Source organism: Macrosteles quadrilineatus, unplaced genomic scaffold (genome assembly GCF_028750875.1).
Source record: "Macrosteles quadrilineatus isolate MER2022 unplaced genomic scaffold, UCM_ALF_1.0 Scaffold_8__2_contigs__length_117827958, whole genome shotgun sequence".
Taxonomy (NCBI): Eukaryota; Metazoa; Arthropoda; class Insecta; order Hemiptera; family Cicadellidae; genus Macrosteles; species Macrosteles quadrilineatus.
The window spans coordinates 33,726,589-33,740,052 of record NW_026542601.1 but is presented as its reverse complement, the minus strand read 5'-3'; the positions used below and the strand labels follow the sequence as shown (position 1 = coordinate 33,740,052).

The 13,464-nt window shown below is 34.1% G+C and overlaps 1 protein-coding gene across 1 annotated transcript; it reads right to left on the bottom strand.

Moving 5' to 3' along the window:
* Positions 1 to 4,584: 4,584 nt before the first annotated feature.
* LOC129001310 (uncharacterized) lies at positions 4,585 to 11,315 on the bottom strand. Its single transcript, XM_054428561.1, has 8 exons — positions 11,177 to 11,315; positions 10,126 to 10,227; positions 8,603 to 8,741; positions 7,778 to 7,905; positions 6,694 to 6,822; positions 6,188 to 6,325; positions 5,600 to 5,650; positions 4,585 to 4,856 (listed from the first exon to the last, which is right to left on the bottom strand). Exons 1-8 carry the CDS (start codon positions 11,223 to 11,225, stop codon positions 4,654 to 4,656), a joined length of 939 nt encoding a protein of 312 aa, XP_054284536.1. The 5' UTR covers positions 11,226 to 11,315; the 3' UTR covers positions 4,585 to 4,653.
* Positions 11,316 to 13,464: the final 2,149 nt, after the last annotated feature.

The following is a 13,464-nucleotide window of genomic DNA, read 5'->3' as shown; positions in this document are numbered from 1 at the left end:
GGTTGCTTAGTATGACGGAAACTGTCATCTGAAATATGTAAATAGTTCTTAAAATCCTGAGGATTTTTAAGTCGAAAAGCTCGTAGGAGGGCCGTTGTGGCTGTAACTATTTCTACGTTAAAGCCACCCTTTAACCCAAAATCTTCTAAACAATTTCTTTCTTCTTCTCTACTTCATAAGTTTTAAATATAATCAAAACTTCGGCAGCTATTTCCTCTTCGTCGGGGGCATGGTGTTGTCATTTAGGTTCACACTTTGATAGGCTTAAGCGTGAACCAGAACAAAACAAATTGTCTATCCCACCAAATTTTGATCGATTTCCAGCTTGGTTGAAAGTGCTAGGTATCCTAGTGTGTACCACCCAGCAATAAAACGTTCAATCATCAACTTAGTCGCTCGTCAACCAGGTCGCCGGTTGATAAGCGACCGGGTGTCCTAGTGAGTACTAGCCTTTATGGAAATTACAAGTTACAAGTTGTAACTTGTAACTTGTAGTTTATTATGAAATGGGCCCCTGATAAAATGGTTTTATTTTGTGCGTTTTCAACGGCAATGGTAGGTCTACTTTTACCTTAGGGAATGGTACAAAACCTGATCTTGATACTACCATAGATAAAACTTACTGGTTAGTCTATGTTACTTTTAACGTCAACCTTTTTTAGCAAATTTCCCATATAGGGATTAGATATTACCGTAGGTCTCATCAGTGACGTAGCCAGGATTTCAAATTGTTGTTTGGGGGGCCATGTGGGTTTCCATACCCCCCAGGTGAAAGAGGGGGATCCGGGAAAATTTTTAAAATATAGGCCCTTAAAGTTAAACGGTCTTTGTTTCCTCTCTTGGCATTGAAAATAATCAACCCCAACGTCAATACAGTATCATTATATAATTTTACATTTAATTTAATAAAAAAATATTATATTTAAGACCGGAAGGGGGGATCTGGACCCCCATGACCTCCCCCTGGCTACGTCACTGGTCTCATGGTAAGACCTAGACCCGAGACCGATTTACTTTTTCGTTTTTTGAGGTCCCCGGAGGCCAAAAACACCCTCCGTTTAAATTCATATATATGTAATTAATATATTTTAGTAGATTATTAGCTTCATTTTCATTTCCTTTGAATAAACAAATTATATCGTCTACATATCTGTACCAGTAATAAAAAATTAAAATGTAATCTTTCTTTAGATCATAAGAACAGAAGCATAGAAAATGATCTAATTGATATGGAGGTAGCCATAAGAAAAACAGATACGCAAATCAGAGATCCAATCAGATTTAGTTTTACACACGAACTAAACAAAACTAAAAAGAATATATCTAACCCAAATACACTAAAAGAAACCAATAAAGACTTACATCTTATCAAATCTATTTCTAATAAATTAAAAGATGATAATTCAATGATAACAAAAGCGGATAAAAGTAATGCTGTTGTAATAATCAACAGAAATGATTATGAAACAAAAGTAGACACTTTTTTGAAAGATAACAAATTTAAAGTCCTAACCAAAGATCCAACCATTGAATATTCAAAAACAATTAATAGTAAAATAATGAAATGTAAAAGTCTAACGAAACTAGAACAAAACATGCTAAAATCAAATAACTCAAAAGCCCCAATACTAAGAGGACAACCAAAAACGCACAAAACTAATATACCTATCCGACCTGTAGTAAATTTTCAAAATGCTCCTTCCTATAAACTATCAAAATTTTTGGACAACAAAATAAAAAATAGTATCAATATGGATAATGGGTATAATGTTAAAAATACTTATGATTTCATTGAAAGAATAAAAGATATAGACATTCCAGAGAACTCTTTACTGATCTCATTTGATGTTTGTAACATGTACACAAATATCCCAACAAAGGAAACATTAAATATTCTAAGAAAAGAACTAATTGGGAAAAATATATTAAACAAAAAAGAAATTGAAGATATTATTCAGCTTACACAATTGACACTGAAACAAAACTATTTCAGCTACAATTCCTCTTTCTATTTGCAAGAAGATGGTGTACCAATGGGTTCCCCTCTATCTGGAATAATGGCAGATATATTCATGAAAGAAATGGAAACTACCAAAATAATGAATGATTGTAACCCATTTAAAGATAAAATCCAATACTGGTACAGATATGTAGACGATATAATTTGTTTATTCAAAGGAAATGAAAATGAAGCTAATAATCTACTAAAATATATTAATAGCCTATCTCCAAAAATACAATTTACAGGAGAGGTTCAAAAAGAACAAATAAATTTTCTAGATATTACAATCTCAAAAAATAACAACAGGCATACATTTAACATATTTAGAAAACCTACGACCACAGACATCATTATTCCATACTATTCTAATCATCCTTGGAGTCATAAAATCGCTACTTTCCATTCACTTATCCACAGACTTATTAATATTCCCTTGAATAAAGAAAATTTCAAAAAAGAGAAAAATACCATTAAATACTTAGCAGAGAAAAATGGCTACAGGGCAAAAATGATAGACAATATGATAAAGAAGAAATTGAAAAACAAATTACAAAAGCAAAATAAAACAACGGAAAATGAAGAGAAAAAGAAATATATATGTATACCTTATAACAAATATATGACTAAAGCAGTAAGAAATACGTTTAAAAATTCGGATATAAGGGTAAGTTACAGAACTAAGAACAATATTTTCCAATTAATCAATAAAAAAATCAAACACACAGAAGATAATGAAGACGAAAAGTACAACAAATCAGGAATCTATAAGATAAACTGTAGTGACTGTAGCAATTATTATATAGGTCAAACATCTCGAACTTTTAAAACAAGATTCAAGGAACATCTACAAGCATTGAAATCAAAAAATCAGACATCAATGAAGTCGAACTTCGCCGACCATATAATGAACACAGACCACAGTTATAAAAACATGAAAGACAATCTAACTATTTTAGAATTTGAAAAAGAACGTGAGAAACTTAATGTGAAAGAAGAGCTAAATATTTATATACACAACAAAAAGGACCCCAACAACATACTCAACACAATGATTCCAAAACTAAACCAACCTATCTACGATAAAATTGAAAAACTAAGGAAAGAAAGAAAAACATTCATATAGTATAATGAAAAAAATTAATACCAACATGTATTAAGATTTAGTTAACATATTTTATTATTTTTACATATGATTATATTTTTAATTTTGTTAGTTTAAAGAATGAGGTTATGGTAAAAATGACTTGACAATGGACTTAGTTCCGAAACATGTCGTCATGAAAAATAAAATAATTACTAAAAGGGTACTTTGTTATATATGTTTTAATTTTATTATATTAGTAGCCCTAAAAATGCAAGAAAATAATATATATATATATATATATATATATATATATATATATATATAATGAATCAGCATATTTCATTATTAATGAAAGTAGCATTCAATCAAATCCTCCCCCAGTACTGAAAATTGATTTTCCAGACCACCACATGTTATTTTTAAAAGGCCACAAAATTTAAAAAAATATGTTGGTGAGAACATAGATAAAACATGTGTTGCTTATTGTGAGACCCAAAATTCAAAATTCTCGGCCTTCAAACAATTCTAAACCCGGCTGTGAACCATGTCACAAGCCCTGATGTAGTAGGTATTTGCAAATTTATGAGTAGTATGTTTTATCTATGGTAGTACAACTGAATTTGATAGCAAAGTTACAATGTTTATCCGATTGTTGGTAGATCAACTTGTGAAACTCACAATGTGATTTATCAACTGTCGTCTCTATATTTTAGTAGAAATCCAGCCAGGTACATGGAAATTTTGCTTAGTCTGTAGGTTTGCTGTGGCGGGGGTGTTGTTCGATAGCATCATCAATAGGATTCTTAGCCTTAGAAAATGACATCAATGTAGAACACTTGCTTGAAAACAATGCTTTCCATAATTATGTTAAATGTACAAAATTTAAGAAAACATACCTCAAAAGGTATATGGTGACAATACATATATATTTATGTGAAAAGGGCCCCCTCCGAGGGGGGCCCCTTGTCTAAGCCGCCCCAGACCCCCAACTATGACAGAGTACTGTCAAAACCTTTATGAAATTGAATACAACCACCATCGTCAAGATCAAAGTCATCATCGATACTGTCTTTGATTGGAGGTGCATGTACCAAGGGCACCGGAGCAGTAATAAGGTAAATCAGTCCTAGGACTAGGTCTTACCGACTACCTACAGCATTATTATAGCTTCTTCCTATAGGGAATTTATCCAAAAAATTATTTTATCTATCTAAAAACTAGGTGGAACTAATTTTTTTTGCTAAAACCATTGGTGGATGTGTGCAACTATTTCATAAAGCAGATGAAGAACCATATTGTACTCTTTCATGTCCTCTTCCTGTTGAAAAGCAAAGGTGTAGTTTAGTCAAATTCAAGCATGTATGTCTAAGGTTATACTTATCCAAACTGCTTGTGCAACCAATTTCAAATTGTGGTCTCCACATCAGCTCATAGATTCAAAACTAAAAACGATATGTGAATGAGTTTTGGTAGGGTCCTCAATGGTAAACAAACTCAATATTGTACAAAAGTCTTTATTAAAGAGATAATGGAACATTCCTTGAGGGAAAATAAAACAGTGGGATGATCAATCGAAGTGTCCGTCCCCTCTGGTGTATTCATGGTTGTGGTTGATCATCTGAATGATGTCGGCTGTGATCACGGAGTTTGTTTTGACGCAGACTGGGACCGGGGGGATGTCACAGCGACACTCAACGTCTGACACTTCAGACCATTGGGAGAGACAATCTCCCACATGCATCAATAACTCTCCAAACTTGCAGGACAGGTCTGAAACAAAAGAAGAATACAAACATTGACTTTGGATACTGCAAGTACAGTAGACCCGCTCAACCGTCCTTAACTGTTCTGATTGACCCTCTGCCAGGGTAAAAGTAGAGATTGTTATCCCCCCAGAAATTTTAAACTGGTTGGTTTGGTTTAGTAGATTTCAACACTAAGTTCTAAAAAGGTTGGCCGAAAACAAAGGCTCAAAATTAAATAATAAACTAGTCAAATTAAAATAAGGCAAACTCATTAGGTAATAGCTTTGAATATTGATAAAACTAGACGTTCCAACAACATGATAAAGTTGTTGCTAGTTTTTGGATTTAAATTGACCTTGTTGAATTGAGTCAACAGACGATTGTTGTGAAGTAAATTACTAATTTCTATCGAATATGCCAGCTTTTTAACAATATAAAACTAATAGGATGATTTATGATGGGATATAGCATCTATCATTTACCATAAATGATCTGAGAGACCGAAAATTATGCAGAAAATTGAATTTCAGACATCATCACACTCTATGATTGACTGTTCTTTTTTAATAAAAAAAAAATAATAAAATAAAAATAGCTGGTCCATATGGATGGAATGTCTACTTCCGTATCCAAAAGTCAAATGGTATTAGCTTTTTTAATTAAATAAAGTATATTAAATGATGTAAATTTAAAATATGTAAACTAAGTGGATACGTTAAGTAAATTTTACTAGATTAAAATATTGTCATAAATGTACAGACCAATTACCTTTCTTGTCAGATGGTTTGTCTGCTTTTATAACAGAATCAGTAGAATTAGCTGTAACAAACAAAATAAAATGTTAGTAACTGCAATAAACAGAGTAGGTTAGTTGTAACTTGTAAGGGGTGCACTGAGATGCCAACTGACAACTGCAATGGGTTCTAGAATAGCTTGTGATATCAGGCTAATATTGAATGTCTGTAAACGTAAACTCTACATCACATAGCCTAATCCTCTAATGCCAGAAACCTTCCCAGTTACATCCATTAGTTATTTAGTTATCAACTAAGAGGTAGGCTACCCCCTATTACATTTGCTATTTCTTCAAGTTTGTTTTTAACACTAGTTACTGAGCAAGGGTTACAGGCACTAGTACCACATCCTTATAAATTATTAGCAACATGGTTTACAAGTTATGTAGTACAATAAAAAAATATGATCTGAAATTACTTTTTGTGACAGCTATACGACGTCAATGGGTATTGTTAAATACCACTTGTGTTGGATATACATAAGCACAAAATAAAATAAATAACCTTACATGATAGATAGTAATCAGAAAAAATCCCACTTAACGAGTGTAAAACTACTTACGACATCTAAACATGACAGGACAGCAGCCCTGAGCACTGAGATAGACAGGGATGCAACCTTTAGTGAGGGAGTAGGGTGTGTCTCCCCACAGCTCTAGGGGACAGTCCATGGGGGCGCAGAACGGAGAGGCAATACTTCCTGAGACAAAGCCAACATGTCAGGTGGCGACTGTATCTTAAACAACACTTTAATTCAAGTGGCCTTGACTTGACACCTTTTTAATTTCCATTTGATGGCTAAATGGAAGAGTTTTTGTTGTCATTCTCCCTGCACTTCATTCGGTCAAACCACAATTATGATATCTTTACACAACAATCTACAATCCACCCAGCTGATGATGAACATGTACAACTTAAATAATCAACAGTTTGTTTCCATAAGGCCTTTGAAGTAGTCAATGTTTGACAAACTTACTAATAATTGTCTGTGTAAAAACATTTAAAAAATAGTAAAACTGTTAAAAGGATTTTACTTCAATTGTTTTTGGAATGATCAAATATACCTACCATTAAAACCCTCTGCGCAGATGCATTGCGTACAAGTCACGTCACTTGTCGGGAAAAACCTCTCGCCCTCTTTGTAAGTTTTGTTGTTGTACGAACACCTTACTTCTTTGCGGTGGGTTGGGTCAGAAACTATGAACAGACATTACAATGAAGATCATTATTTTTAAATATGACTTGTTGATTTGTTTTTTTTTTAACTTCTTGTGTAATATTCTAAGGTGAAAATAATCAGTGGAGATTGGAGAAGCACTATTATATACTCAATTCCATGTTCACTTTGCAATATCGAGCTTACATAAGCCACGTGTTTTAATTTACTGTCTCAGCGGTATTATCTGTCCAAAATAGCTGGCAAGTTGGTTGATTAGAGTGCTTGCCTATCAATCATAAGGTCACCAGTCCGATCCTGAGTAAAGTGAACAGCTTTTGACGATTTGTAACTAGACCCAGTTGTCATTGATGATTGAGCTTTCAATAAATAGTCCTGCCTAAGAAAAAAGCTAGTTTTAGTCAGGAAAAACACAGATCATCTCACTCCATTTTACACTTGCCCTTTATTCATATTTAAGCTTGAATTACACACCAAAGTGTGTGTTTATGTCTCAAAGAATTGAATTTAAAACATCAAATCCTTTACTTTTTATATATTTAAACCCTTTTTACTCCTACCACCTACAAAATCCAAAATTCAAACAAATTAAAAATCCAAATATACAGACACCCAATCATAAAAGGCATCAAGTTGCTAAAATAAGTAAAATGTGCTTTATTACATTATGAGAGCCGCAAAGACATTTGGTATGATGGACCTTTCTCTACGACAATAATAGATTGTACATACCTTAGTCCAACGATTAAGATTGCTCAGTAGCTTGCTTGACCAATTAGGTAGCTTGCTTGTCTTGTAGTTGAGTAGGACTATTTGACGGAGGTACATAAAACCTATTATCCTCTTGACAAAATAGCCCAAGGGCCATAGAAACATGAATTTTGATTACCTCTTTAGTTATTAGTTAGGAAAAATAACAATAGTCATAAGAAAAATAAGCAACTGAATTTTTCTACCGATGCAATCAACGAATACCTTTGTCACAAGTGACAAAACTCTTCTTGCAGCAGGAGAGGCTTTCTTCAAACATGTGTCTTCGACATTCTTGAGGCAAGGGCTCACAGTTGTTGGCACCCTTACCCAGTCTGCAGACAAACTTTGCCCTGCAAACAATGGAATTGTGGTTAGAAGCCATCAAGCTGTAATTTAAAATCTGAAGCAAGCGTTAGTGTAGAGTTTGAATTAAAGTCAATGGTAATACTCACTGCTTGTGAGGAAGGTTAATTCCACCCCTAGTGATGGGTATGGCCACTGTAAATTAGTCAAGTGTAGACAAATAATGGTAGAGTAGAGTATTAAGTGATTTATTTTCCAAATATTATAGCAATCGCCATAAACCCAAACCTTGGACTAAGGTTTAGATTAACACAAAGCTCAATTCTTTCATTGACAACTGATATTAGTTTTGTGTTAGTAATCCACTGTTAGAGAACATCTTCCTGGCTAGGGGAGCACATCTTAGATTGAGGGTTTCGAATCTTGTCTCGGTCAGATCTGATGAACAACTCATGAGGAGTTGATTAACCTGTGTTGCAGGGTTTGGTGGTAGAGACCCAACTTCACTATAGTTGGCTTAGGTTTCCACCGTGTTGACAGAACGGGTGGAATCGATAGGCCTAATTGCACCTCAAATAAAGTGTTTTGCTTTTCAGTCCTTGTGTGTCCAATGATAAATTGCTTGAAAATAACTTCAATTTTGTGATTTTAAGTTGAGGGGAAACATTACCAAAATATTTATAACTAAATCACTGAATTATCCACAGAGCTAACAGGTTATTTAAAAATACAACAAAAACTCACCCTTCTTCAGTTTTCTTGCAAGTGCAGGCTTCTATACAGGGTGTCTCAAAATCAACTTTACCTCTGGTTACAGTCGTGTTGATTGGATACTGGTTGCCAAAAAGGTAACATGAGTTTGGATCTCTTTTTAAAAGATTATCTGCAAGAAATCAAATGAATTCAGACTATTGTTAAGAAAAAAAAAAACATAGAAGAAGTCTCTAAAAATAATATAGGGTGAATTTTTTATTGGTGCGGTTTTTAAAACTAAATAAAAAAATGAAAAACAACCTGCATTGACATAAAAATGCATTTATTTGAACTACAGTGTCATGACATTAACGTTTAAAAATGATTTCTGGCATATGGGCTCCATTCCGTTTGCGTAGAAAGCCCAATCGAGAAGTCCAATTTTCAAATACTCTTTCCAGCAGCTGTGGTTGAATTCCGCCAATAACTCGAGGAATGTTAGCTTCCAAGTCATTTAAAGTTTGTGGCTTGTCAGCGTATACTTGAGACTTATCCCCACAGAAAGAAGTCTGTTGGTGTGATATCACACGACCGTGGGGGCCAGTTGACACTACCTCTAAATGAGATGATACGTTCACCAAATGTTTCTGCCAAGAGGCCAATTGTGTCGTTTGCCGTGTGGCACGTCGCGCCGTCTTGTTGGAACCAGACATTTTCTACATCCACTTCAAGTTCCGTTTAGCTGAGGAACGATAAAGTCCCGTAACATTGCCCGATAGCGTTGAAACTTTAAATGACTTGGAAGCTAACATTCGTCGAGTTATTGGCGGAATTCAACCACAGCTGCTGGAAAGAGTATTCGAAAATTGGACTTCTCGATTGGCCTTTCTACGCGAACGGAATGGGCGAACCCACATGCTAGAAATCATTTTTAATTGTTAATGTCATGACACTGTAGTTCAAATAAATGAATTTTTATGTCAATGCAGGTTGTTTTTCATTTTTTTATTTAGTTTTAAAAACCGCACCAATAAAAAATTACCCTATACAACCCTGAAAGATAACTTCAACAACAAGTTTGTTCTCGTACTTTCTTGGAGTTATGTTTTTACTATATTTTATAAGTTCTCTACTTTTCAACTTTCTATTGTATGGTTTATTGCTAATTGATGATAAGTCCCAAAATGGTTGTTTGCAGTCACTAAAATTCTGAGCTTCTGATATTAATTCTTGTATAACAAAGTTAGATAAAAAAACTAGCATTAGGTATGTTGATGATAGATATGATTAGTAAAATTGACACCTTCAGCGATGAACAACACTTGGGACGTTGTTACCATAACTAGACAAGACAGAGAACTTTTCATTCTGTTGAGCTAGTTTTGTTATGTCTGTAGTAAAAAAGTATTCAAATCCCACCAAGCATTAGTCTTGCACCTCTTGAATAGACAGAATTTATTCAGCAATCAACTGTACTAAATGCTTGACTTAATATTAAATTAATCTTAAGTTAATAAAGTTCAGCTTTAAGTTGATGCTAAGAAATTAAGAAAGTTAATATTCCCAAACCTTACCACATTTGTAGCTTCCTGGGCAGGAAGAGGAAGCCTCCATCTCTGGTTGACATTTAAGTTTCCTATAGAAGGCGTGAGCAACATTGTTGCAGGGGTTTGATCCTGGGAAAAAAGTTCTAATCAACAAAAGGCTACCAATTGTCTAGAGCTTTTATAAAAGTAAGTGGATTAAACATTTTAAAGTTTTAATTATTTTCTTCCTTGTACAATCAATTGATGTCAATGAATAGTTATTCATCCCATTTTTGAACAATCCAATATTGAACATAGTAATTGGTTTTGTTAACAATAATAATCACTCTAATATTGTCCTTAAGCATTAGATTCATTCAATATAAAGTATCATTTTTAAGATGCAAAATTTAGCTGTTGAATAAGAGACTACATGAAAAAATGCATTCCTTTAATTAATTAATACAGGGTGCGGCAAAAACCCGATCTATTTTCTGCAGCACACTGTTCAGCGAGAGGTCGTCTGAGGGTAATGGGAGTAGGCTCGTTGGAAAGCCTACATAATGCCAATATCTGTAGTCATAGAGCAATGTTCACCTGAGCTACAAGCATTTGTTATTGAGCCGTATTTAAAAAGTAATTAATTCATTCATTGCAACTTAGCGGAGTGGGGGAAATTGTGCAACACCTAGCCTACTTACCATCCTAGACAACATATAAAAAATTTAGAGCTACCGGACCGTTGGTAGGTTAACAGACATCTATTCATTGGATTAATTGTAAAAAAGTCAAACCTTTGGATTAATTTTGACTTGTCTGAAATTTATTTACTCTTGGATATTTTGGTATTTGGTTTCTTTTATGTTAAAGGAATTTGTTGGGTATTTTTTTTGAACCTTTGTTGTAATCAGCTGTACAAAACTTCTTTTTCATGTTTAATTCATATTACCTAGATTCAAGATTGTGTTCAGATAAAACCACCTTGGTCAGATGGTTAATTCAGTTTAAGGAATCACTAAATCAATACAATACATTTTCGGGGCTTTCGCTCCTTAATAAATTCCCATATCAAAGTAAGATATACTATATTCTGACTAACCTTGAGTTGAAAGAGTATAGAAAGACAGCAGCAGGAGTGGCAGATGCATGGTGTTAGACTGAGCTCAGACTATTATCCAATCAGACCAGAGGGGAGGTGATAATGTGCCAAATCAAAATGGGTGCTGTGTCCGCTTCCTGTTTAAGCCAGTGGATCAAAGTGGTTGAATGTATTTCAGTGTAAATCTGTTCTCACCTATCTCTGTTCCTCAGGGAAGGGTTTTAGGACCTTTATATTTTGACAAAATTACTCATAATTCACCATTGGATTAAACCAATAGAATATATTTCAGTGTTTAAACCCACACAGTCAGTTGTCATCTGTCTGGCTGGGATTGAAATGAAAATACTTGTTTAGGTGTTCCTCAGGGAATGGTTTTAGGACCTTTTCTATTTTTTGACAAAATTACTCATAATACACAAAACATGTAGATCAAATTAATAGAATGTATTTCAGTGTTTAAACCTGAACAGTCAGTTTTCACCTGGCTGGCTGGGATTGAAATGAAAATACTTGTTTAGGCGTTCCTCAGGGAATGGTTTTAGGACCTTTTCTATTTTTTTTGACAAAACATGTAGATCAAATTAATAGAATGTATTTCAGTGTTTAAACCCCAACAGTCAGTTTTCATCTGGCTGGCTGGTTTTGAAATGAAAATACTTTTATAGGTGTTCCTCAGGGAATGGTTTCAGGGCATTTTCTATATTTTAACAAAATTACTCATAATACACCAAACACAAGAATCAAATTAGTAGAATGTATTTCGGTGTTCAAACCCGAACAGTTTTCATATCTGTCTGGCTGTGATTGAAATGAAAACACTTGTTAGGTGTTCCTCAGAGAATGGTTTCGGTGCCTTTTCTATTTTTTGACAAAATTACTCATAATACCCAAAACACAAGGATCAAATTGAAATTAGTAGAATGTATTTCGGTGTTCAAACTTGCACAACCAGTTCTCATCTGGCTGGCTGGGAATGAAATGGAAACACTAATTGTATAGGTATTCCTCAGGGAAGGGTTTTAAGGCCCATTCTGTTTTTGGACCAAATTACTCATAATACACAAACAATTGGATCAAATTATTAGAATGCATTTCAGTGTTTAACCCCACACAATCAGTTATCATCTGGCTTACTGGAATTTAAATGATGTCACTAACTGTTTAGATGTTGCTCAGGGATGTATTTGTGTAACAAATCTCGCCATCTTGTACAAATGAGTTGTATTTTTGTAAATTGGCTGCTTGCAGTTCGAATAAATAGTCATGTTATAATTCTATGTAATCTACTTTTAACTTGTATTTAATTATATAGTTTTTTTTTTCATGAACCAACTATACAATCAGTTTTCAAGTTACAAGGACAAAACTTTCATGTTGTATGTTTATCTGTACGAATTGTGGATATTTATAGGGATGCACTGTGGATGCGATGCTCCCTGGTGTGGATTAACGTCCGCACTAGTGAGTACTACGACTATCCGCAGTACTATCCTGATAATTAGACCAATTCGTAAATTACAAGGAAAAATGTGGTTCGGATTCCACTATAAACTGTAGGTCCCTTAGTTGCCATTAGCTGTATGGGCTATTAATTAACAGCTGTGTCTAAGGAACATATCGGCCTTAGTCACTAACAAGACTACAAGATCGCGCCACTCATCCTACACTCATCCTTCACTCATATTTGGGTTAAAATACGCACATAGTGGCGTCCCCATCTTAACTAATTGATAATTGATAATTGATTGTACAACAACCATTGCACTTAACAGCGGCAAAGCCAGCAAGAATTCTGTTAAGCAAATACCACTCATAAATAATTTTATATTGTATCGCCTAGGAACTTTAAAGTAAAATTTTTAACATTTTAACACTGTGACAAAATATATGCGACTTGTACACTACTTGCCATGTTATTTTTTTCAAATTTTGCTATGACAAAGAAGGCTATTGTATTATAAGAGTTTTTGATTATCTGAGGTAGGGGAGAGCAGGGCTAAACCGTACAGCGAGGCTAAACCCATTTTTTGGACTAGAATTCAAGCTAGTTGATACCGACAAGTGCTGCTATCTAGCAGCAGAATGCGCAAGTTTACAGTATCTGCATCGTTTTGCTATGTAAAAAAACATGTTTCTACTCACTTGCTTCTAATTTTCGTCCAGTACTAAATATAAAGTTAGTGAAGTAGCTTTTATCGTAGTCTATTAACTGTGAGATCATAATAAACTACATGCCTTAAGCTATCTTTTGGTTATTAGCGATTATTGGTTAAGTGATAGAATTT

What these genes read in the sequence shown, in the direction of transcription:
- LOC129001310 (XM_054428561.1), bottom strand. Translation starts at nt 11,225, where the DNA reads ATGCATCTGCCACTCCTGCTGCTGTCTTTCTATACTCTTTCAACTCAA. An exon ending in TTTTGTCACTTGTGACAAAG is followed by an intron (nt 6,823 to 7,777) that starts GTATTCGTTGAT and finishes GTCTGTTCATAG; the next exon opens with TTTCTGACCCAACCCACCGC. An exon ending in CAAACCATCTGACAAGAAAG is followed by an intron (nt 4,857 to 5,599) that starts GTAATTGGTCTG and finishes CTTTTGTTTCAG; the next exon opens with ACCTGTCCTGCAAGTTTGGA.